This window comes from Mus caroli, unplaced genomic scaffold (assembly GCF_978045245.1).
Source record: "Mus caroli unplaced genomic scaffold, Mus_caroli_1 scaffold_3, whole genome shotgun sequence".
In the NCBI taxonomy this organism is placed as follows: domain Eukaryota; kingdom Metazoa; phylum Chordata; class Mammalia; order Rodentia; family Muridae; genus Mus; species Mus caroli.
Genome location: NW_028227258.1, coordinates 121,129,867 through 121,155,934, shown reverse-complemented (window position 1 = coordinate 121,155,934; position 26,068 = coordinate 121,129,867). Strand labels below are relative to the sequence as shown.

Genomic DNA, 26,068 nt, shown 5'->3' with positions numbered 1-26,068 from the left:
TGCTGCTTGCTAGGTGTGTACTGTCCTGCCTGACTGCCCTCGTTCCCTTTTTGATAGACCACAATATAAATGTGTAAAGAAGAACAAATACAAAAATGGGCTTGGTTGTGCATTCCATTAATGGACATCCCATCCTGTCCTGCTTAGAAAAGTAGAATTTCAAGAAATTGATTACAGCCGGAGGGGTGGCTCAGCGGTTAAGAGGACTGACTGCTCTTCCTGAGGTCCTAAGTTCAATTCCCAGCAACCACATGGTGGCTCACAACCATCTGTAATGGGATATGATACCCTCTTTTGGTGTGTCTGGAGAGAGCTACGGTGTACTTCTTCTTTTCTTTTTAAAAAGATTTATTTATTTCATGTATGTGAGCACACTGTTGTGCTCTTAACCGCTCCAGCCCCCAGTAAAGAAACTGATTAGAAGAAACTGAAGAGCTAACAAGACAGAGTCATGCCAAAATCTAGAAGAAAAAAAAAATGGAGGAATAAAGCAGGAATTTGGGCCTGCATTTCACTTAAATACTTCCGCTGGGTCTAGAAGTGACCAAACGCTGAAAGTATATTCATTCTTTAAAGAACAGAGAGGCCTCTTGAAGCAAAACTTGCATGCTTTGGGATCCAAAAGGAGCTGCTTCCTCCAAGTCCGAATGAGGAAAAGAGTGCTTGTAGAGGGTCGGCTCCTGAGGTTTGATCAGCTCTATAGTGCCTTCATCCACCATCTAGCATCTAAAGCAAATGCCACGGTGCCCTCAAGTTTTCAATCAATGTAGTGGCACTGAGGAAGCAGCGGATCTTACTGCTCACGAAGCTGAAAGATTGAGCAGCCACCTAATCGGGCTTAGCTTTGTTAAGTCTTCTTTGCAGCAGGTGGAGGGGGCGGGTTTAGTTTAGCTCACCTGTGTGTTTCTCCAGACCTGCACCAGTTTGACTGGCGGCATACCACAGCTGTCCTGGGGGAGAATGAGAAGGGAAACAGTTATCACCTTTACTTCTTTTCCCTTAAAGAGTGATTTTTCTGTAGGTTTGTCCCTCTGCCGCAGACCCTCTGGGCCCCTTTGTCTGCGTGGAACGGGTCTCTAGTCACAGGTGGGCAAAGCGTTGGATGAAATGACAGGCAGATGCACACAGGAGAGGTTGTGTAGAATCTGAATGTAATTTGTCAAATCGAGCATCAATTTTTTTTTTATTTTTATTTTTTTTTTTGGTTTTTTGAGACAGGGTTTCTCTGTGTAGCCCTGGCTGTCCTGGAACTCACTCTGTAGACCAGGCTGGCCTGGAACTCAGAAATTCGCCTGCCTCTGCCTCCCAAGTGCTGGGATTAAAGGCGTGTGCCACCACGCCCGGCTCAAACTTTTTATACAGAAGAAAATAGGGACACCAGCAAGGTACAAAGAGGTTACTGGATTCTTACACAAAACAGAGGAATACAAATACAGAAGGTCTGACAGGAACCACCTGGGATAGAATTCATTGTTAACAACTGGGATCAAAAAGAGCTCCATCTAAGGTCCACTTAATCTTAGAAGCCAGGGTCAAGGGCTTCGTGCCCTTGCCATAGTTCCTATTTTAGTCTATTGTATAGTCCACCTTCCCCCTAGGCCATTGTAAATATGTGTGTATGGGTGTAACTCAGCTATCTATAGTTCTAAGTATCTACTCTGGTTCCTCCTTAGGTCTCAAACTTCCTTCTTCCTAGATGATGGTAAATTCCTGTGTGGGGCAGTGACTTAGCTTTTATTTAAAGTGATAGTGTAATACCAGAGGCAATTCTGAATGTCACTGAATAGGCAACATTCTTAACTGAATTCCAAGCCCATGGTCAGCTCAAGGACTTTCTAGGACGTTGGAACACGGGTGAAGGCTTAGCTATGTCAGAATTCAATCTTAAAAGGCACTTATAATAAGATAATACTAAAAGAGAGCACGTGGATTCATACACCAGACTAATGCGGGAGTAGGGTATGAATATATGGGTTAATGAGAACGCCAGAACTCCAGGAGGTGAGCTTCCATGAAACTCTTTGCCTCGTGAGTGCTTCCAGGCCTCTTGGCCTGCCAAGCAGACTTCACAGGAGTGTGTGTGGCATCCCTCCATGAATTTTCGTGTACCATGTGCATGCAGGAGCCCACTGAATGAAAGCTGGGAGCCAAGCCCAGTTCTGAAAGAACAGTATGTGCTCCTAACTGCTACTCCATTGCTATAATCCTACAGTCACCTCTTGTAGCTCAGGCTTGGGAAGTAGTAGATTCATCCCTTAAAAATAAATTACTAATTTTGGCAAAGATGTTGATGAGTGCTTCAAAATTTAGATTGTGTAGCCATCATATATAGTGTTATTCCTTGAGTGTTTAAGTTTAAATATATAAAATTCATCTCCCAGTATAGCTACTTAAAAGAAAATCTAAAATAATTTGAATGTGAGTCAGTTAACTACAATCTTATTTCAACACTTCAAAGTCAGCTCTGCCAGCATGATGGTTACTGTTAGCCAAAGGACACAAATGGCCAGTGATGGGTTAACTACAAGAAGAGCATTAAAGGGTGGGGTGATAAGAGTCCAGGATCCCTGGTGGCACATTCCCTCCATCTTGCTCTTAAAATAGGTAAATAGCTTTATCAATTAATTAACAAACATAGCTCCCTAAACTAGTAAGCTAAACTAGATCTAAATAAAAATATCATCAAACAAGATCTGGGAAGTTTTTATTTATAGCAGATCTTAAAGAAAATACTAAAGGAAAAAGGTCAGATAAACATGATTCTGGACAAAACTCAGGAATATGGGAAAGAGGGAAGAGCAAGGGTAAGTGTGTGCAGAACTGAACACAAAGCCAGGGCTACTGTTGATAACCAAAGGGCTGAAATTTAATTACTTTATCACAGTGAACCCCCAAGTGAAAATGTCACATAGCCAATTAAAGTAGCTATGCTAACAAATACCTAGTCCCAAACTGTACATGTCAGAGAACTCTCCCACAGTTAGAATGACTATCACTTGCATTTTTATGTACTTCATGACCACATAGAAAAATTATGGAGATGAAACTAGGAAAAAACCTGATAAGCTTTATATACTATTTCACAGCTCATGCCTCTTTGCTTCCTCGTGATTTTGACAAACCTCCAATCTGATTATTACAACATCTATTAATTTGTACTCTCCCAACAGTGAATAAGAAGAGTTCCTCTTTCCACACATCCTCTTATTGGTTTTCCTAATGACAGCCAGTCTAGTATCTCAAAAGTAGTTTTGTTTTTTTTTTTTTTTTCAGTGCTCTTTTTTTTTTAATTACGTATTTTCCTCAATTACATTTCCAATGCTATCCCAAAAGTCCCCCATACCCCCCCCCACTTCCCTACCCACCCATTCCTATTCTTTTGGCCCTGGCATTCCCCTGTATTGGGGCATATAAAGTTTGCAAGTCCAATGGGCCTCTCTTTCCAGTGATGGCCGACTAGGCCATCTTTCGATACATATGCAGCTAGAGACAAGAGCTCCCGGGTTCTGGTTAGTACATCCTGTTGTTCCAACAATAGGGTTGCAGATCCCTTTAGCTCCTTGGGTACTTTCTCTAGCTTCTCCATTGGGAGCCCTGTGATACACCCAATAGCTGACTGTGAGCATCCACTCCTGTGTTTGCTAGGCCCTGGCATCGTCTCACAAGAGACAGCTATATTTGGGTCCTTTCAGCAAAATCTTGCTAGTGTATGCAATGGTGTCAGCATTTAGAAGCTGATTATGGGATGGATCCCTGGATACGGCAGTCTCTAAATGGTCCATCCTTTCATCACAGCTACAAACTTTGTCTCTGTAACTCCTTCCCTGGGTGTTTTGTTCCCAATTCTAAGAAGGGGCACAGTGTCCACACTTTGGTCTTCATTCTTCTTGAGTTTCATGCGTTTAGCAAATTGTATCTTATATCTTGGGTATCCTAAGTTTTGGGCTAATATCCACTTATCAGTGAATACATATTGTGTGAGTTCCTTTGTGATTGTGTTACCTCACTCAAGATGATGCCCTCCAGGTCCATCCATTTGGCTAGGAATTTCATAAATTCATTCTTTTTAATAGCTGAGTAGTACTCCATTGTGTAAATGTACCATAATTTCTGTATCCATTCCTCTGTTGAGGGACATCTGGGTTCTTTCCAGCTTCTGGCTATTATAAATAGGGCTGCTATGAACATAGTGGAGCATGTGTCCTTTTTACCGGTTGGGACATCTTCTGGATATATGCCCAGGAGAGGTATTGCTGGATCCTCCGGTAGTACTATGTCCAATTTTCTGAGGAACCGCCAGACTGATTTCCAGAGTGGTTGTACAAGCTTGCAATCCCACCAACAATGGAGGAGTGTTCCTCTTTCTCCACATCCTCGCCAGCATCTGCTGTCACCGGAATTTTTGATCTTAGCCATTCTGACTGGTGTGAGGTGGAATCTCAGGGTTGTTTTGATTTGCATTTCCCTGATGATTAAGGATGTTGAACATTTTTTCAGGTGCTTCTCTGCCATTCGGTATTCCTCAGGTGAGAATTCTTTGTTCAGTTCTGAGCCCCATTTTTTAATGGGGTTATTTGACTTTCTGGAGTCCACCTTCTTGTGTTCTTTATATATATTGGATATTAGTCCCTTATCTGATTTAGGATAGGTGAAGATCCTTTCCCAATCTGTTGGTGGTTTTTTTTGTCTTATTGATGGTGTCTTTTGCCTTGCAGAAGCTTTGCAGTTTCATGAGGTCCCACTTGTCAATTCTCGATCTTACAGCACAAGCCATTGCTGTTCTATTCAAGAATTTTTCCCCTGTGCCCATATCTTCAAGGCTTTTCCCCACTTTCTCCTCTATAAGTTTCAGTGTCTCTGGTTTTATGTGAAGTTCCTTGATCCACTTAGACTTGACCTTAGTACAAGGAGATAGGAATGGATCGATTCGCATTCTTCTACATGTTAACAACCAGTTGTGCCAGCACCATTTGTTGAAAATGCTGTCTTTCTTCCACTGGATGTTTTTAGCTCCCTTGTCGAAAATCAAGTGACCGTAGGTGTGTGGGTTCATTTCTGGGTCTTCAGTTCTATTCCATTGGTCTATTTGTCTGTCACTATACCAGTACCATGCAGTTTTTATCACAATTGCTCTGTAGTAAAGCTTTAGGTCCGGCATGGTGATTCCACCAGAGGTTCTTTTATCCTTGAGAAGAGTTTTTGCTATCCTAGGTTTTTTGTTATTCCAGATGAATTTGCAGATTGCACTTTCTAATTTGTTGAAGAATTGAGTTGGAATTTTGATGGGGATTGCATTGAATCTGTAGATTGCTTTTGGCAAGATAGCCATTTTTACAATGTTGATCCTGCCAATCCATGAGCATGGGAGATCTTTCCATCTTCTGAGATCTTCTATAATTTCTTTCTTCAGAGACTTGAAGTTTTTATCATACATATCTTTCACTTCCTTAGTTAGAGTCACACCCAGATATTTTATATTATTTGTGACTATTGAGAAGGGTGTTGTTTCCCTAATTTCTTTCTCAGCCTGTTTATTCTTTGTGTAGAGAAAGGCCATTGATTTGTTTGAGTTAATTTTATATCCAGCTACTTCACCGAAGCTGTTTATCAGGTTTAGGAGTTCTCTGGTGGAATTTTTAGGGTCACTTATATATACTATCATATCATCTGCAAAAAGTGATATTTTGACTTCATCTTTTCCAATTTGTATCCCTTTGATCTCCTTTTGTTGTCGAATTGCTCTGGCTATCAAAAGTAGTTTTAATGTGCATTCCTCCCAGTGACTAGAGATGGTGAACCCTTACTAAATGTTACTGCACATTTGTGTTTCTTCTTTCTAGTTTTTTTTTGGGGGGGGTTGGGTTTTTTTTTTTTTTTTGGTTTTTGTTTTTGTTTTTGTTTTTGTTTTTTTGAGACAGGGTTTCTGTGTGTAGCCCTGGTTGTCCTGGAAATCACTCTGTAGACCAGACTGGCCTCGACCACCGCCTGGCTCTTCTTTATTTTTATGTGCATTGTTTTGCCTATGTGTATGTCTGTTTGAGGGTGTCAGATCCCCTTAAACTGGAGTTACAAAAATTTGTGATCTGCCATGTGGGTGCTGGGAATTGAACCTGGGTCCTTTGGAAGAACAGCCAGTGCTCTTAACTGCTGAGTCATCTCTCCAGCCTCTGTGTTTCTTCTTTTGAAAACTGCCTGTTAAATCTGTTGTCGACTGGCAGTTTTATTTCCTTAGTATTTAATTTTTGCAGGTTTTTTTTTTTTTTTTAAATTTTGGATTTCAGCCCTATCTGAAGTATATCTGGTTGGAGACTTCTTCAATTCTATATGCAGTCTGTGTTTGTAGCTGATATTTTCTCTGCACAGCAAAAGAAGCTGTCAACAGAAAGGAGCAGATTTTCATGATAAAAAGAACTGCTAGTAAGATGGCTAACTTCGCAACAAGCCTGACAGCCTGACTTAGTCCCCAGGAGCTACACAAGGGTGGAAGGAGAGAGCCAACCTCAAAGAGTTGTGCTCTGACCTTTAAACATCATGGCTCATGGACACCCAAACACATCACATACATCATAATAAAATACATACATAGTAAAGATAGCTTTTGAATATATAAAAATGGACATTTTATAAACATGGGGTTAACTCCAAAAGTTTTAACCTCTAAATCTACATACATCTACTAATACATAAAATTTCAATACATATATGTAAACAATATAAGATACATAATATAAAATTTGACAAAGCGCATTCAGGTTTTTTTTAAAGAGAAAACAAAGACAAAACTTTAATATTTATAAACCACTGGAACTTTCAGAAAGTAAGATGACTGGAGCGAAAGACCGGAAGATTGAGAGTTTCATACCAGCCTTGGCTCTGTACTAAGCTTGAGGGTGGTCTGGGAATAAATCAAATGCTCACCAGTCTCCCCGCCCCCGACAAAGCATTGGGAGCATTGGCTTATGCCTCCCATCCCCTCATGGAGGAAGCTAAGGGGGCAGGGTGCATGCATGTTCAAAGCCAGTCTGGGCTACATAAGCCCATAGTCACTGTTTGTTGGAGTGGCTTTGAAGTTTTACCTATTTCTTAAGCGCAGTTCTGGATTCACAGCAAAGTGAGCAGAAGTCAGATTTTCTACACACTCCGTCCCCCGTATATACGTAGGCACCTCCATGATCAGTCCCTTCACCACCCTGGAACATTTGTTACAATTATGAACCTACATGGACTGTTGTCACCCATGCTCCTTCCTCCATCGCTGTGTGCCGGTTTATTTGTCATAGTGGCTAGATTTTAAGAGCTGATGTTAGCAAGTGTTGCTGCTGAGGTAGCGGGCTAGGACCTCTACTACACTGCTGATGAGATGCGGATGGCAGCCTAGGAAAGAGTTGGGCCTTTTTGTCTTAAAACTAAGGAGGAGCATTCTGAATTCACAGTGCCTCCTACATGAAAATACCCAACAAAAATTGGTATCCCTGTTCATAAAAAAGGAGTTCTTAAGAAACATACCAAAAAGAAAAAAAAAAAAAAACTAGCAACTTAGTTGTAGTAGCAGAGAGGACTCCGTACTCTACAGTAAGGAGTACAGTAGAACAGGATGGAAGTAAGCGAGTGCCATGTGTTATCTATGGCAACTGCTCAGTTGTGCAGTCTCACTGATGAAGCTCCCCCACTAAGCAAATGCGTGTGCCTGTGTTCCAACTAATGATGAAAGCTTGTATGCCAGTTACTGATGAGAGCAGACTTTGGCCTTGTGCATATAGCTTGCTGATTTGTAAACTGTTTCTATCACACACACAAGTGAGCCACACAGTCCTGCATGACAAACCGGTATCTATGGTGATGAAACCAGCACCCTGGTATTGGGGAAGGAGAAGCCGAAAGCAGGATAGACATGGAAGAAGCTTTGAGGGGGCTAGTGGTCTCTCTGAGAGGTACTTACACAGTTCTATTCATCATCAGTGATTGTCAGGTGAAATAATGAGAGTGGCATTTGATAGAAGATTCAAGATCACTAGAAAGATATCATAGGAGAGAGAACAAAAACAGTCCGTAAAGGATGAGAATTTACAGGATGGGGGAAAGCATTCTAAATAGGAATTGGAAGCAGACACAAGACACTTAGAAAAGGCACCACATTTATTAGAAAATAATAAAGTGAATGAGAAAATGTGTGTGCAACATGGGTGATTAAAGGCCTGATAAGTAACCAGGAGAAAGCTACTAGAAGTTTTGGCTTCATTCTCTAGTGATGGGTTGCAAATGGTGAGTGAGGATATCTGGATAGGCTGGAGACTTGTTTCTAAAACCCTCTCGGAAGCTCCATGGACAGGAAGGAAGAATGGGCCCCTCCCTGCCTCTGCCCCACAGGCTCCTCCTGCTACATTATCTTGCACATGTCCATTGCACTCCTCTGTAGCCGTGGGCAGCATTGCTAGGGGCAAAGATCATTCATTGTGGAAGGGAGAAAACGGATCTAGACTGGTTACACTGGTTACAATCTACTGGTTACAACTGGAGGGCTAACCAAACAACACCTGCATCTGCAGCCTTAAGTGTTTGTCAGATGGAAGCGAATTCAAAGCATCATTAGAGAACAGTTGTAGAAATTTGCGTTGACTAGCCACAGAATGTCACATCTTCAATCATTAGTTACTACCAATTGGCATGATCACTAAATCCTGCTTGTGTTGCAGATGATCTTGTTCACATTTGGAAGGTGAATGTGTTGGGGACTTTGAAATGTGGGGGAGATGAAGAGGGGCTGGATAATATATTTCATGGTACACATATGAGGAATGTCTCCAAGAATTAGAAGTATATTTAAAGGGCATCCTAAGAAATTATATCAGCTCCTTACTTTAGGCCAAATTTCCACTTCCAAAGCCTTTACTAGGGTCTAGGGGAGTTAGCTTACTATGTATGAGGTACTGGGATTCAATCCCTAGTACTGGGGAAAATTTGGGGAGGGGTCTCTAGTTGCAGCCTGTGGTAGAGGGCTTGCCTAATATATCTAGTATATGCAATGCTCTGTGGTTAATCTCAATACCAGAAAAGGAAGGAAAAGGAGGGGGAAAGAAATTGTTCCTCACTGACTGTTTCTTACTGTGACTGTCTCTTAAGGGCCAGGTGTGTTTAGATTACTATGAGTCTTAGTTAGGGTTTCATTGCTGTAAAGAGACACTATGACCAAGACAATTTTTATAAAGGACAACATTTAATTTGAGGCTAGCTTACTGTTCTGAGCTTCAGTCCATTATCGTCATGGCACGGCAGTGTTCAGGCTTGTATGATGCTGAAGGAGCTGAGATTTCTACATTTTGTCTCAAAGGCCAACTGGAGAACACTGGCTCCCTTGTGGCTAGGAGGAGGGTCTCAAAGCCCACTCCCACAGTGACAGACTTCCGCTAAGAAGGGCACACCTACTCCTATAAGGCTATACTTCCTAATAGTGCCTCTCCCTGAGCCAAGCATAGCCACACCACCAAGCTATATAAATTCAGTAATGCCCAGCACACCTGTCTATAAATACCCAATAAATAGCTGTTGAAGAGTATGTATGCTCTTACAAAGTTTTTAGTTATAAATACTTAGGGTTTGCTACACCTCTCAAGCTTTTAATATTGTTGTTAAATATAATGCTAGATTCCTTTATAGAACATCTTTATGAAGGTAGAGTCAAACCCTGTTCTAAAGCTCAGTTGTTTTGAGGTTGGTATCAATTGTTATCTGTTGGTCAGTTTTTAACCAGATTTGGAATTAGATTCCCCAATTCTACTTCAGCAAGAGGCTGAGAACTTTAAGGTGGTAAATCTCATTACTAAGGAGCATTTTGTAAACCTAACACCTGAACTTCCTTTTGAGCCAAACCGAGAAGTCCCTGCAGCACCTTCATAGTCCTGGCAAGGTCCATGCACCTGGTTTTGTGTCTCTGTACACTTTAAGCAGTTCTCCATTGTCTTAAAGGATTCTTTAGCTATTGAGAAGTACTAGAATTTAAAAACAAAAGCTATATCTATCTATATTGAACTTCTGAACATTTTAGAGATTCAAAAATACAGACTGTAAGCAACCTGGGAGAAGGCAGTCTTGGAGTAAAGTAGGAGGTGTGTATGGATTGCTCTTAATCTGCATCAATGGGCAGGTAGTCCCATAGCAACCGTGACCGGGTCCGTATCTGTTGCCACACCAGCACCGCACAGGGCTCAGCGATACAGGCTTGCTCAAAGTGGTTGGTTGTTAGTGCATCTGATAATGATTTTTCAGTTTTTTGGAAATGTTTCTCTTAAGACAAAATTCTCAGTCCTTAGAGCACACTGTGAAATTTACTCTTGTTTTGAGGCCTCTGCACTGTGAAAATCAAATGCAGGTAATAGTCCTAAATGGAATCTGACAGTTCCAGGCAAGTGCGATTGATTTCTTTATCTTTCTTTTTTCAAATGCTTTATTTTATATGCATTGGTGTTTTGCATGTTTTGTATCAGTATGAAAGAGCCAGATCCCCTGGAGCTGGAGTTAAAGACAGTTGTGAGCTGCCATGTGAGTGCTGGAAATTGAACCTGGATCCTCTGGAAGAGCAGCAGTGCTCTTAAGGGCTGAGCCATTTAGCTTTTATTTTTCTCTCATATATTATATCCTGACTGCAGTTTCTCCCCCCTCCTCTCCTCCCATTCTCTCACCCCCACTTTTTCTCTCCCCCAGATCCACCCCCACTTCCCCTCAGACAAGAGGAGACATCAACTAAACATGGCATAACAAGCTACAATAAAGACCGTGCACATATTATCACATCAAGGCTGGGCAAGAAAACCCAGTAGGAGGAAAAATGTCCCGCAAGTAGGCAAGAGTCAGAGACAGCCCCAACTCCCACTGTTAGGAACCCCACAAGAACACCAAGCTAACATTCATAACATATATGCAGAGGACCTAGGTCAGACCCCTTCAGGCTCTCTGATCTCTGCAATCCTTCCTGAATCCCAGTCAGTTGATTCTGTGAGCCGTGTTCTTAAGGTGTCTGTGACCCATCTGGTTCCTCCACACGTCTTCCAGAGCTCACCTAATATTTGTCTGGGAATCTGCATCTGCTCCTATCACTTGCTGGATGAAGTCTGTCTGATGACAATTATGCTTGGCTCTGACCTCAAAACACTGCAGGCATGAGAAATTGTAGGTCAGAGGTTTTATAGCTGGTTTGGTGCCCCGATTCCTCCACTTGAGCCTTGCCTTGTTAAAGATGGTCAGCTCAGGCTCCCTGTCCCCCATTACTAGGAGTCTTTATTAGGGTCACTCTAATTAATTAATTAATTAATTAGATTTCAAGGAGTTCAATTGCACTAGATTTCTACCTTGACCCCGAAATGCCCCCAATTCCAGCCGTTTCTCCCAGTATTCCCATCTACCCCTACCCCCCATATGATTCCTCCTGTTCCCAACTCCACCCACCCCAGCCCACAGGTGAAATCTATTCCATTTCCCCCTGCCAGGGAGATTCTTTCATCTTCCTCTTAAACCCTCCTTGTTCCTTAGCCACTGTGGACCTGCGGACTGTAGCATGGTTATCCTTTACTTTACAGATGATATCCACTTCCAAGTGAGTACTTACCATGTTTGTCTTTCTGGGTCTGGGTTACCTCACTCAGGATGACTTTTTTGTTTTGTCTTGAAGATATTTTTTAAAGTGACTGTTCTGTCTCCACCTTTGGAGCGGGCACCGGAGTAACAGGCAAGTTTCACACGTGGATAACATTTACACGGGTGCTGGCTGGGCCCTCAGGCTTGTGCAGCAAGGACTTTTGAGCTGTCTCTGTGGCTCCAGCAGCATTCCCTTAATAAGTGTGCATGTAAGCTGCAAACACTAACTCTCTAGTTGAGAAGTCCGTGCTGTGTGTAGTGGTAAAGCCTGCTGTCTCTTACAGGATGTTATTGGAGAAGTGAGGGTGCTTGTTCTAGGAAGTTTCCATCTTCTATATTTTGCAAGTTGGGCCCCTGTGGTCACCTTTAACCTGTTGTCCTATTCCCACAACTTTGATATAGAGGGGTGATTTGCTTGACACTAAAACTTGTGCACACACAATAGTGACTGCTATTTATTGTGAGATGGGATTCTCACTATCTTGTCCAGGTTTAGCTTGAACTCTCCAGCCTGAGCAATCGTCCCTTGCTAAAGCTGAGACCACAGGTGTGCACCGCTGTGCTGGTTAAGGAATTCCTGATGTTTGTTTTGCCTTGTGTGGAATGAAGAGGCGTCTCCCCTGCCCAGCTAAGCCCTAGCTCCTGTCCCAGGAGGCAGGGTGTCTCCTTTGCATCCCTGTTACTTCTTAATCTCATCCTTTTCATTTTTCCTGGGTTATTCTGCTCTAGTTTCTGGGCTTGCTCCCTTCCCTCTGCCCTGCCGTGGTTTGCTTGGCTCTCCTGTGGCATGTGTTGGACTTGGCGTGGTGCGACTGAGTTTGATTTTGAGTGCACTCGGTGCTGCGGGTTTCCTTTTAAGAACAATGCTTTTCACAAACTTTAAATATGCTTTCATTTTCATTCAGTTCCGAATGTTTCATAATGAAAAGCATTTTTGACCTATCAAGTATTTCAGTGATTTTTTTTAATTCCTTAGTTTGAGTGTTTTCATAAGACTTTTTTTTTTATAAGGGAGAAGTTTAAATTAACGAAGGGAGACTTTCTTTGCTAATAAAAGCATTTAATCCTGTTATTTTCTTCCCTATGTTGATACAGTGTACTAATGTTCATTTGTAATGATTTCTAGAATAATTTAAGATTTCAGCTTTCATCTCTACTTAGGAATGTGTTATTTAATTTCCAAGCAATTGAAAGTTTTTCTGTTTTTGATCCCAATCTTACTTTGTATAATTTAGTTTGATTTTAGTTAAGCTACTTCATGCTTCTATTGATTATTTTTATGGTGTATGATATATCTTTTTCTACCTTTACTTCCTGTATCATCAAATTTGAAGTAAAGTTGCTATATTGTATAGTTGGGTAATGTTTATTACATTAGTTGGTATAGTCATTGTTCAAAGTAGGGTTTCTCTGTATAGCTCTGGCTGTCCTGTAGACCAGGCTGGTCTCAAACTCAGAGATCAACTTGCCTCTGCCTCCTGAGTGCTGGGGACCGTGTTACTATTTTTTTTTTTGGGGGGGGGGGGTTTCGAGACAGGGTTTCTCTGTATAGCCCTGGCTGTCCTGGAACTCACTTTGTAGACCAGGCTGGCCTTGAACTCAGAAATCCGCCTGCCTCTGCCTCCCCAGTGCTGGGATTAAAGGTGTGCGCCACCACACCTGGCCCGTGTTACTTTTTATTTTGAATGTAGACATATGTGTGTGTGTATTTAATGGTTTTAGTGGTTGCTCTAGGATTTGTGAAACATAACTTTTCATAGGTTATGGACAGTCTGTATTTTACTATTGCATGAGATTGTTTAAAAACTTCTTAATTTGTTCTGTTTCCCCACCACTACCGCCTCTCCCTTCCTCCCTTCCTCCCTGTCTTTCTCTGTCTCTCTGTGTATATGTGTGTTTGTGTGTGTTTATGTGTGTGAGAGAGAGAGAGAGGGAGAGAGAGAGAGAGAGGGAGAGAAAGAGGGAGAGGGAGAGAGGGGGAGGAGAGAGAGAAAGAAAGAGAGAGAGACTGGGAGAAGAGAGAGATGTGCAATGTGTGTTTATAGTCACATGGATGCCATGATACACCAGGGAGGTTAGTCAAAGGGCAACATTTAGGGAATTGGTTCTCTTCACCTTCCTTTGAGACAGAGTATCTCCCTTGCTTCTGCCATCCTCTGTGCTGCAGGTTACTTGGCCTCCCATCTTCTAGACAGTTTTTTGGTCTCTATCCATTTCATCTTAGCAGTGCTGATAATTGGGTTTTGTTTTTGTTTATGGATTCCAAGGGTTGAACTTTGGTTGTCAGGTTTGAACAGCAAATACATTTACACATCAAGCCATCTCACTGTCCCCCTATTGTTTAAAGATTTATCTCTTTAAAAGAATTGTGTGTGTGAGAGTGTTTCCCCTGCATGTGTGTGTGCACAAGTTGTGCTGCAGCCTGTTGGTGGCAGAGAACATGAGATCTTTTGGAGCCACCCATGTGGCTGCTGAGAGTGGAACCTGGTGCTCACAAAAGCAGCAAGTGCCCTTAACTGCTGGGCCATCTCTCCACCCCTCCCATGTATTCCTTTACACAGTAGTCTTCCTTTTACATCTTCATACAATTAAATACCCATTGGGTAGTGAACATCTTTTACTTTGCAACTATTAAAGATGCTCTAGAGAACTTAAACAGAGCATAGAACATTATGTCTGTCCACACATTTCTTGTGCTCTCTCTCTCTCCATTTCTGGTGGTTGAATTTCCTTCTGGTATCCTTGCCTGGTTTACCAATGTCCTTTCTTTAGCAACTCTCTTAGTGCTTTCGGCAATATCTCTTAGTTCTCCCTTCTCTGTGGACACTTCCAGTCACTGCTATAAAATTCTGGGTTAGCACTTCTTCCTTTTAGCACATTAAACCATTGTGCCACTTCTTTTCTGCCTTCCATGGTTTTGGACACAGAAATTTGGTCACATGTTCAGTACAGACAATATTCTTTCTCTTTAGCTTTCCTAGAAAGAAGTCATCAGGATGGCTTCTTAGGAGTTACTGAGGGCTCTGCAAGTGTTTTCTAATAGTTTTTCTCTGCGATTGGACAGTTTCTGTTGATTGTGCTTGTTTGTTTTTTTAATTGATTTTTATCACCCATTTAAAGACATTTAACTATAGGTGCCATAGTTTTCCTTTATTACTTCTACTACGTTTTTTACTGTTGTTTTTCTTTCTTTTTTTTTTCTTTTCTTTTTTTTTTTTTTTTTTTTTTTGGCCTGGCCTGGAACTTGCTATGTAGACCATTCTACAGAGATCTGCCTACTTTTGCTTCCAAATGCTAGTCATTAATTTTGTTTTTTACATAATTCTATATTTTTAAATAAATTTCAGGAAACTTCCATTATTGTAAGTCACTGTGATAAGCATGCTGGCGCCCAAGCACTCAGAATGCTAATGCAGCATGGTCACCAGTTTCAGGCTGGAGTGGGCTACATAACAATACCCTGTCTCAAAAGAACAAGTGAAATTTTTATAGTTTTCTCTGTTCCTTTCTTTACAGACTCCAATTATGTATAAATCAGGCTGTTTTAAAAGAGCTGTTCCTTACTAATGCCCTGCTCTGAGCTCAGCTCCATGTTATGCTGTGCCACCTACCCCACCCCCAGGCCTTTCTTCTTTAGGGTACCACTTCAGGTTTTAGTCTCAGCAACTGTTTTCTACCCTACAAGTCCGACTGGGTCCCCATGCTGTCTCTTTTTTACCATGTTCATGTTGCCCTTTCCGTTATTGAAGTAATGGAGTATAGTCATAACTTTTTGTTTGTTTTTGTTTCTTTGAGATGGGGTCTGTCTCTCTGTGTAGCCCTTGTTGTCCTGAACCTTGATCTGTAAACAAGGCTGGTCTCAAACTCAGAGCTCCACCTGCTTGGGATTAAAGGTGTGAGCCACTACCACCCAGCAACTTTTGTCTTTAACAAGCAAAGTCCAAGTCCTTGTTGTTCCTTCCTGTTCTAGTTCAGCCTGTGGTCAGCATATTCTGACCTATGGACCTTGTGGACCAGTTAGTTGGTCATTCCTTCCATTATTAGGACTAACGGCTATTTTCATGCCACAGAGGCAAAGCCTGAGTTGTTTAAACAGAGTTGTTTCTTCTGACCAAAAAAGCCGAAAATATTTACATTCTGTCATTTGCTGAACTTGGCTTTCGTGACATCTTTATTGATTTAAAAACAAACAGACACACAAAGAACCATTGAAGTTTCTGTCTGTCACGAATGTGTTGCTGTTCTACAAGGCAGCTCCTATGGGCAGCACAGTGTGGGAAGGGATCACACTGGACTGTGCTTTGATTTGGCAGGGATAAAGTGTGGAAAAACTCAACTTGGAGAAAAGTAGACTCAGTGGTTCTTAAATTTAGCAAGCATTGGATTGATTATTCATTGGGAAACTTGTTGAAACAGGGCTCCTGATCACACTCCTGGTTCAGTAAGTTATATATAAGGTATAGTAAGTTATAGGTATATATATATAAGGTATAGTAAGTTATAGGTATATATAAGGTATAGTAAGTTATAGGTATATATATATATAAGGTATAGTAAGTTATAGGTATATAAATAAGGTATAGTAAGTTATAGGTATATATATATATAAGGTATAGTAAGTTATAGGTATATAAATAAGGTATAGTAAGTTATAGGTATATATATATAAGGTATAGTAAGTTATAGGTATATATAAGGTATAGTAAGTTATAGGTATATATATATATAAGGTATAGTAAGTTATAGGTATATATATATATAAGGTATAGTAAGTTATAGGTATATAAATAAGGTATAGTAAGTTATAGGTATATATATATAAGGTATAGTAAGTTATAGGTATATATAAGGTATAGTAAGTTATAGGTATATATATATATAAGGTATAGTAAGTTATAGGTATATATAAGGTATAGTAAGTTATAGGTATATATAAGGTATAGTAAGTTATAGGTATATATATATATAAGGTATAGTAAGTTATAGGTATATAAATAAGGTATAGTAAGTTATAGGTATATATAAGGTATAGTAAGTTATAGGTATATATATAAGGTATAGTAAGTTATAGGTATATAAGGTATAGTAAGTTATATATATATATAAAAGTTATATATATATAAGTTATATATATATATAGTAAGATATATATATATATGGTATAGTAAGTTATAGGTGGAATCTCAGGATGCACATGGCTAACAAGCTCCCCTCACGGGTGCTGTTAGGGTCACATTTTGCTAACCACTATTTAGCTTATGAGATATTAACGCCTTCATAAGCTTTTAGCAAATTCTGGATCAATTATAGCTGGTTTGTAGTATGGTATCCCAAAGAACAGATGGCCTGATTTGTTGTTACAGGTTTTTTTTTTTTTTAACTATAGTTTACATATCATTAAAATTTACCCACTTTGGTGCTATCATTTGAATTTCAGTAAATGCTATAGTTGCACATCAGCAACCCCTCCAGTGTTCAGCAATGCCCTGTGCTGAACACTCCCTCTTACCACTGTTAGTGATGTCAGCACATGCCTTCAGCCATTGGCAGCAGCTACCTGTAACATGTAATTTTAATGCACACTTGTTCCTTGCCAAGTGCTGGCATTGACGTCCCACCCAACTCCCATGGCTAGCTTCGCCAAGCCTCTAACAACCCTCCGGTCAGTGCTCTTTCTCAGCCCTACCTGAGTCGCCGCAGATGGGAAACACCAGGCAGCCTTTATATTTAAAAACTAGCCAGTTACTCAATGGCTGGGCAAAGACAACCTTGCCCCATCCTCCTTAGGTGGCTGCAGAGGCTACAAACTATTGCGCCCCCACCCCACCCCCCAAGAGTTACATGTCTGCTACTTCCTATCCACTCCATAACCTCTTCAGAATCCCTCTCCCTCTCTCTCTCCTCCTTTTCCTCCTGGAACCGGGAAATCCCACCTTATCCTTCACCCAGCGATTGGCTTCTGCCATCTTTATTGACCAGTTAAAATGAGGAGAAGGTTCATATGGAATCACCTGAACACTTGATCCACTCCTTGTCGGGGCAGCCCCTCCTAAGGGAGCAGAATTAACATCGAAATACAAACAGCACAAGGGCAATCCACAACAGCTATACACTTACTTCTTTGTGGCTTTGCTTTTCTTTGTTTGTTGTTGTTTTTCAGTTCCCAGAAAATGTATAGTTGGAACATACTACAAGTGGCTATGGGGCAGCCTTCATATAATAGCCAGTCTTACAACTGAGGGTCATTATACAGATCAATGTTTTATCCCTTTTGTTCTATGTATGTATAAGCATTTTGATTAATAGTGGACATTTGGATTGTTTCCAGTTTTGTCTATTCTAAACAATACTATGATCATTCATGTATATGATAAGACCTATAGTTTTGATTAACAGTAATTAATATTGATCTATTCTTTCAGGCTAGTTGTTTATATATGCGTATTTTAAGTTATTTATTTTGTCTGTGTGTTTGAGTTGCATGTATGTGTATGTACCACATGTGTGCTTGCTGCCTATGGAGGCCAGAATAAGGTGTCAGATCTTTTGGGACTGGAGTTACAGATGGTTTTGAATTGCCATGTGGGTGCTGGGAATTGAACCTGGGTCTTCTGGAAGAGAAGCCAGTTCTATTAACCACTGAGCCAGCCCTCTAGTCCCTATTATGCATATTTTAATAGTATTTTAATACCTGCTATAAATATCTTATTTGAGTTGAACTATTTTTAATAATTTTATGTCAAAGTATTATAATGAATGGGCTATCCAAATTTGAAAATTTTTGAGTTAAAAATAGATCAAAGTCTTCATAAAACTGCTATATCCTTACTGGTATATCAAATTAATATTAACGCTTGAATCAAGTTCAAATATGAAATAAAAAATCTTTTCTTTTGTGGGGCAGTCAAGATGACTTATTGTGTAAAAGTGCTTGCTACCAAGCCTTGTGACCTGAATTCAAGTCCATGTGATAGGAGAGAACTGGCCCTGAGTTGTCCTCTGACCTCCACACTTGCCCATACCTCACACCCCTACATATAAGCGTGTAAATGTAATGAACAGGCCTTGTCACTTGATTTTTAAATAGTCAGGCACAGATAAAACCAGGAGGTTGCATAAGGGCTGCCATGTGCCAATCTCACCTGATTTTATTCATTGGTGGTTTGGTGTTCATTCCTTATCTTGACTAACCTTCACGTCTACTTGTTTCTGGTTCTTCAAACTCAGGCTCGCAGTTGCATCATCTCTCTGGAAATACTTCTTCACGAGTTGCAGGATGCTAATGGCTTAAGGACACAGACTTTGCTTGGCTTTTACAGTAGGCCTTCATGAAAATTTCCTAACCCTCTGCTTTGGTCAAGTGTTAATAGTAACCTAGTTCCTTTGTATTTCTTACACAGAATTATTTGGTTCAAAAGTCCAGCAAAGGAAGGTGGAGGCAGGCAAATTTCTATTGAACTCAAGGCAACCTGTTCTACATAGGGAGTTCCAGGCCAGCCAGAGCTACATAGTTGCCGCAGACCCTCTGGGCCCCTTTGTCTGCGTGGAACAGGTCTCTAGTCGCGGGTGGACAAAGCATCGGATGAATTTGACAGACTGACACACACAGGAGAGGTCGTGTTGGATCTGAATGTATTTTTCAAATCGAGCATCAGACTTTTTATGCAGAAGACAATAAGGAAGTTGGGTGACATATTTGACTTTCAAGCCTCTCGGCTTAAGCTGACTCGAGCACGTGGCACATAGTGAGACTCTGTCTCATGAAAAAAGGGGTGGGGGAAGAACTCTATCAACTCTTTGTTCATTTTGAAACTAAATTTTTGTAGGACAAACTCTTGTTTCTTATGATTCAGTTTATCAAATTTTAAAACAGTAAGTTGGTACCCCAGCAACCTTTGAAAGTAACCGAGTCTTAACGTTTCATTGTGGACTCATGAATTCATAATCTGCTTCCTGGTAACCTGCTTCAGCCACTGTTTTTAGGTGTCCTAGCGCTGCTAATTGGTGGATTCCTAAACTTCTCCCCTGTCCTTTGACAAATGTTCTTATTTCTTACTTATATATGTTTCTTATAATTTCATATTATTGGGCTCTAGGCTCAGGATTTCCAAGGCTTACATTATTTATTACTTCAGACATTATTTCCTTGGGCAAACACCCCTGATGAGTGGGAATCAAAATCAGAGATCACTGCCCAGGAAGCTGTTGATCTAGATGTTTGGCATTTCTTTCACTTTAGTGCTTGATCTGACATTTTTCCAGTTTATGTTCATTCTTATTTTCAAGACTCTGTGCTATTTTGGCAGAAGTAAAATAGCATGAACACACCTGAATTAAATTTGACATTCCCTCTGAGAGCCACTCAAACAGACACTGGTTTTCAGGCTCACTGTGGCTGTTGTTTTCAGGGATCTAATGAGATGACCGATAAGAGTAAACATTAATAGGCTAATGAAACCGACTCAGCTTTCTAATGCTGAGACAAAATATCTGGGAAACTCATAAGAGGGAGGAGTTTAAGCTTAGACTTTTAAGAATCCGGTCCATGGCCACTTGGTGCTTTTGCCTTTGGATTTGGGATGGGAGCTTGTGTGGGAAGGGGAGGGACAGAGGCAGGCATGCCCCTGCCTGTGTGGCTTGACTTCCCACTGAGCTCTTCTTCTGTAGTAGTTTCCAGCATTTCCAACAGTGCCAATCTGAGTACCAAGCTATTCACACATAGGCCTCTGGGAAGTATTTCAAATCCCAGCTCTAGCTGAAACAACAAATGGAAAAAGCCCAGAGGACTCAAAGCATACTCAGTCTGCTGGCAGGAGGTGCTCAAGTGTCTCCCGTGCCCCAGCATCTGTGCTGGGTATTGAAAGACACAGGGTCAACTGGTTGTACACAAGATGAAGGTCAGGACTTTCAGAGATAAGGGAAAACTCACCTGAAAAACTACACACCAAGGAAGCAGGACAGCTATTGGGAAACTAGAATTGAAGTGGAGAATGGCAATAGATGGAACAGGTAAGCAAAGATGGGCCTTTGCCCGGCAGGGTTCTGAGTGGAAGCCGGTCTCATGGACTCTTCAGAACAACTGGAGAATGGGAGAGAAGTCTTAGGAGGAACAGTGGCATGTGTGGAAGTTCGGGTTCGACTTGACAGATTTGCACCTACACAAGTCTATGCAGATAGATGCAGACAAGTAATTGATAATATTTATGGACTGAAAGAAGGAACTGTTATTTGTGAATCACAAGGACCACAGAAACGGAGCCTGCACGCTTGCCCCTGCTACTTGCTCCATCTTCTGGCTCCCTTGTCTTGCAGGACAAACAGCTGAGTAGAAGTCAGTGGTAAGCTCCCAGAAGGGGGATTTTAAGTAGGTTCGTGCAAACATGCTCAAGGTCACTGTAACTACCCAGGAAATACAAACAGCATTCAGAGCCTATGATGGGAAAATGCTCAAGTCTGAAGAAAAAGTGGTTTTGACTTGGATGTGAAATCAGCAGAAGTCTGATGTGCTGGATGGTGGTGGGAGTGTCTGCTGGAGGCCCACTGTAGAATAGTGAGGACCATCTTGAGAGGTCAGAAGATCTGCTTTGATGGCATTTCCATTCATATAAACCCTGGCGAAACCAGTACGAGATGTGTTCACCAGCAATGGTACAAGTATTGCTGATTAAGCCAAAGCATTGGAAATAACATGTTTCAGTAAGAGAATCTGTAGATTTGATACATTTATATAATAACATATTCTTCAGTACTGAAACGCATGCTTGACAAATGAATAAAGTACAAATAATTTAAAGCATGATGCATAAAGTATGATTTCACATATATAAAGTCAATTAGGAAAAATATTTTGTGTGTGTGTATATATATATGTGTGTGTGTGTGTATATGTGTGTGTGTATATATATACGTGTGTGTGTGTATATATATATATATACTATATATATACTACATATATATTATATTATATATATTATTTATATATATAATATATATTATTATATATATATACTATATATAATAATATATATACAGATTATATATATAATCTGTTACTATATATATATATATAGTAACAGATTAAAATACTGAGCTTAAGAGCTTGGACATCTCAGAGGAAGAAAAGCAGTAAGGAAATGGAAATAAAAGATAGCAGGGATATAAGCTTTCTCTTAAAAACTGTATTATTTATGTGTCTATGCATGTGTACGTGTGGAGGTGCAAGGACAGACTTGCTGTAATCTGTCCTCTCCTGCACCATATGGGTTCTGCTGCAGAACTTAGGTTGCCAGCCTTGCAGAAGGTATGTTTACCTGCTGAGCCATCTTACCTGCTCACTAAAAACACAACAGAATGTTGTAAAACTAGCTAACACTACCAAGGGTTTTTAAAAAATTCTTTTAAAGATATTTGAAATATTTGAATTAAAAAACTCTTGGGCCCAGAGTTTTTCAGATTTGTCTTCACTTTCAAAGTAAAATATTTTCCATCTAAATCATTTAAAGAGCCACTTTACAGACTCGATTAATAAGTGAGTGTAGAAGCTGTTTGATCTTTCAGAAATGACTTCAGCAACAGTGGCTCATACCATGCCCTCCGCAGTGCCTGCCTCTCCCAGGATTCATCCTATCCTACAGGGACTCCCACAGCACATCAGTCACCCCGACTGCAAGATGTTAACAAAACACTGAGAGTTTGTCCTGTTGTCAAAGGGCCAAAAGCCATCAGCATAAATGTACAAACACCCAGGACTATGCGGCTCGAACTGTACGGCCTCAGTGCAAGAGGGGGCTTTTTAACATGTGCGTCTTTAAAACGTAACAATTCCCTTTAAAATGATGTGTACCACACTGTAGTGATGTCTTTATGCTGAGCTGTGCCTTCTTTTCATGGAGTCATGTGGTTAAAGACAATAAGGATGTAGTGGGTTATTCTGTGTGGATTTCATTTAGCCTGTACTCAAACTAAGTCAGAGTCCTTCATGTTCAGCTTTGTAACTTTTGTAAGAGATGTTTGGGTTTTGTGACTTCATATGATTTCACAATGTGCCATCTGCAGTGTGAAAATGTGTGAGTTGGCTTGCGGTCAGAGGGTTTTAATTTACTTGTGAAGTTCATACTACTAAAAGAAATTGCAATGTTTGCCTTCTTTTTCTTTAGAGTCCACGAAAGAGGAAGACGAGTCACGCCACAAACCCCCCTCTAGAGTATCACGTTGGGTGGGTGATGGAGTCCAGGGATCATGGGCCAAGACCACCCTCTGTCAGGTACCTGGTTGTCAGCACTGTCTCTCACAGCCACTTCAGGTTTTCTGAAGAGTACTAAGTTGCTATTGGAAGCATTTGGAAATTAATATACAGATAATTACACAACCGTGAGCACCCACAGAGCAGGAAAGGAGTGCAGGCCCACAGGAAGCAAGCGCAGGAGAGACCTCAGGCTGGTTCTCCAAGGGCTGCACACGTGAGTGGGATGTGTTTCCATTTCAGATCTTTCTCACAAAGGGGTAGTGTCAGATCTGTAAATGGTGTGAGCCCTGGAAAGTTTCCTTAGAAAGGACCTAGATTCTTCATGACACTTAGTAGGTTCCTCGGAGGTATTGTTAAGAGATTTTTTTTTTTTGTCTTAAATGGTTTTCTCAAAGTATATTAAGAATTTAGGAACAGAATATTTTGAATTTTTGTTTTCCTCTTGTGAAGAAACAATTTAGATAACCTATTAGCAGAACGTGGTTTTTTTTTCTTTAACTTTACAAGAATTATTTACCTCAAAAGTAGGTGAAAATATAAACCATTGCAGTGATGTATAATTAAAACCTATTTCTTGGGCCCCAGAGATGGCTCACTGGGTGGAGCTTGACAACCTGAATTTAACCCCCAGGACTCACACAGTGGAAGGATAAGCAATATCTTCTAATCTGTTCTCTAGTGTCATGGCGTATATATAGGTGCACCTACATACATGATAAGTACAAAAAAAAAATTAGGTAACGCCTATTTCATGTTGGTAGTAGATAATTTCCGAATTGCTGTCTGATTGTTTTTTCTGTTTTACACTTTATTCTGCTGAGCCATTTTACAGGCCCCAGGGAAGATTAAGTTTATGAAAGCAAGTGCTAGGGGTTTCACCTTAAACTTGAAATCTTGAAATGTGTTTTTCTCAATACCTATTTAGAGTGCCTTATTTAGAGTACACTGCTCTTATCAGATACAGTGTCCTTAGCAGATAGACTGTGTGGTATTCAACCCACTGCTTTGAATGGGTTTTGTTCCAGGAGCAGGTTGTTTTTGTGTTTTCTTGTTTGTCTGTTCCTTTGTTAACAGTATGTTTACAGACCACTATCTCTGGCTTTTCAAGACAGGGTTTCTCTGTGTAGCCCTGGCTGTCCTGGAACCTACTTTGTAGACTAGGATGGTCTCAAACTCAGAGATCTGCCCATCTCTGCTTCCTGAGCGCTGGGATTAAAGGTGTGTGCCACCATGCTTGGCAAATGTTTTTCTAAGAGCATATTTTATCATGCTAATAATTAGCATGCATAACTTGTTCATTCACCTCTCTCACTCCATAAATATCGATAGTGATAGTGAATTAAAATCCTATCCACACATAAATACAGGTCATACCCATATTGTGTTTCCACTAGGTTTTATCCTAGATGCCTTGTCATATACTAATGTAGCTGTTGCCGGTTTCTTTTGTTTATTTGGGGTGTTTTGCCTTGAAATCCCTTTATGAACTCACACTGACCTCTAGCTTGTCCTACCACACCAGGACTGTTTTTCTTGTCTCACTGTGTGCCTCAGACTGTCCCCACACCTCCATCTCCTTGTGTGAGTTTCCATTTACAAACCACTGACCCTGACTGTCATATTCTCCATGGCATTTAAAGTCACTCACATTTACAGACATACATTTTTATGCACATAATACTTACCCTATTATGTTTCTCTGATAGTTCTGGTTTATTATATTCAGTTAGAAAAATTTTCCACTGTCTTCAATATTTTTTAATCTATTTTTTTGTTTATATGTATGGGCGAGTGAGTTTCTGTGTACTGTGTATGTTCAGGAGCCCCTGTAGACCAGAAGATGGCATTGTTCACCTGGAACAGGTGGCTGTGAGCCATCATGAGAGTACTAGGAACTGAACCTAGGTCCTCTGCAAGAGCAGTAAATGATCTTAACCTCTGAGCCATCTCTGAAGCCCCTCTTCACCTCTTATTGTTTTTATTTCAGATTCACAATACACACATGTCATAGCATTTAATAAAGTCTCCGTGCTCTTGGATCTCTGGTGTTTAACTTTCCTACTCTTTACTCACTATAGTCACTGGATGCTTTTTACCTGTATTTAAGCATACTATTTTCTCCTCAGCAAGTCCTCTGTTTCCATGAGGTACTTACCTTTCCATTAGGAGGAGGATAAAGAGTAGGAAGAGAAAGAGGAAGAAGAAGAGGTAGAGGGGGAGGAGGAAGAGGAGCAGGAGGTGGTGGTTCTGGGTGTAAGAAACTTTCTTACTATGTAGCCCAAGCTGACCTCAAATTCAGATCACCTTATTCCTCTCTCACAAGTGTCAGGATTAAAGGTGTGTGCTCGCATCTGTCAACATGTCTGTGATGGACCTGTGTTGTTGTCTGTGATAGACCTGTGCTGTGGTCTGAGATGGGCCTGTACAGTGGGCTGAGATGGACCTGTGCTGTGGGCTGAGAAGGACCTGTGCTGTGGGCACAGGCAGCAATCACATCATGACACAGCAAAACCATTTTTCCCATAGCCAGGAAGCAAAAGAGCAAAGAGAAGGCCAGGGTCCCACAATCCCCTTGACAGGTTTATGACCTAAAGGCTCTCCATTTAACTCTACCTCTTAAAGGTTCCATTAGCTCCCACAGGCACCACACTGGTGATCAAGCCACTCTCCAAACTATAGCAATACTTTCAACTGAATTATGAAGAAGTAAAATCTCAACTGACCTGTAATAAAAGAGATTGAATTGCTAATCAGAATATTCTTAATAAAAGACTTGGACCAAGTGAATAATTCTCCCATGCATTTAAAGGAAACAAAATTACAAGTCTCTCTCTCTCTCTCTCTCTCAAAGATAGACAGGAAAGTAATTTTTAAAAATCCTAGAAAATAAAATTGAGTAGCATATGAATAGAAGTATTGACAATGGCCAAGAGAGTGACATCTCAGTAACATAAAATAAATCTCTATAATCTATGTTAATAGAACTAAAGAACAAAAAACATATACTTGGTAATTTCAATTGATGTGGCATTTCATGATTAAAAATTCAGAAACTTAGGAATAAAAGGAAGTGTCCTCGATATGAGAAAAGGTATTTTTGAAAGATAGAAGTCAGAAACGTTGTACTCAGTGATAAGTCATGCCAGGTCTACCCTCAGAGAAAGGAAGTGTGTGTTCCCTGCTGATCCTTAACAC

General features: G+C 40.6%; 1 protein-coding gene across 1 annotated transcript in view; it reads left to right on the top strand.

Annotated features, from left to right (window-relative positions):
- The window catches only part of LOC110291106 (la-related protein 1B-like), a 67,780-nt gene that overhangs the window by 21,627 nt on the left and 20,085 nt on the right, over positions 1-26,068 (top strand). The window contains exon 2 of the mRNA XM_021158062.3: positions 22,785-22,891. Within this exon, the coding sequence (XP_021013721.1) occupies positions 22,851-22,891 (41 nt within the window). The 5' untranslated portion in view covers positions 22,785-22,850. The remainder of the gene's footprint in view (positions 1-22,784; positions 22,892-26,068) is intronic.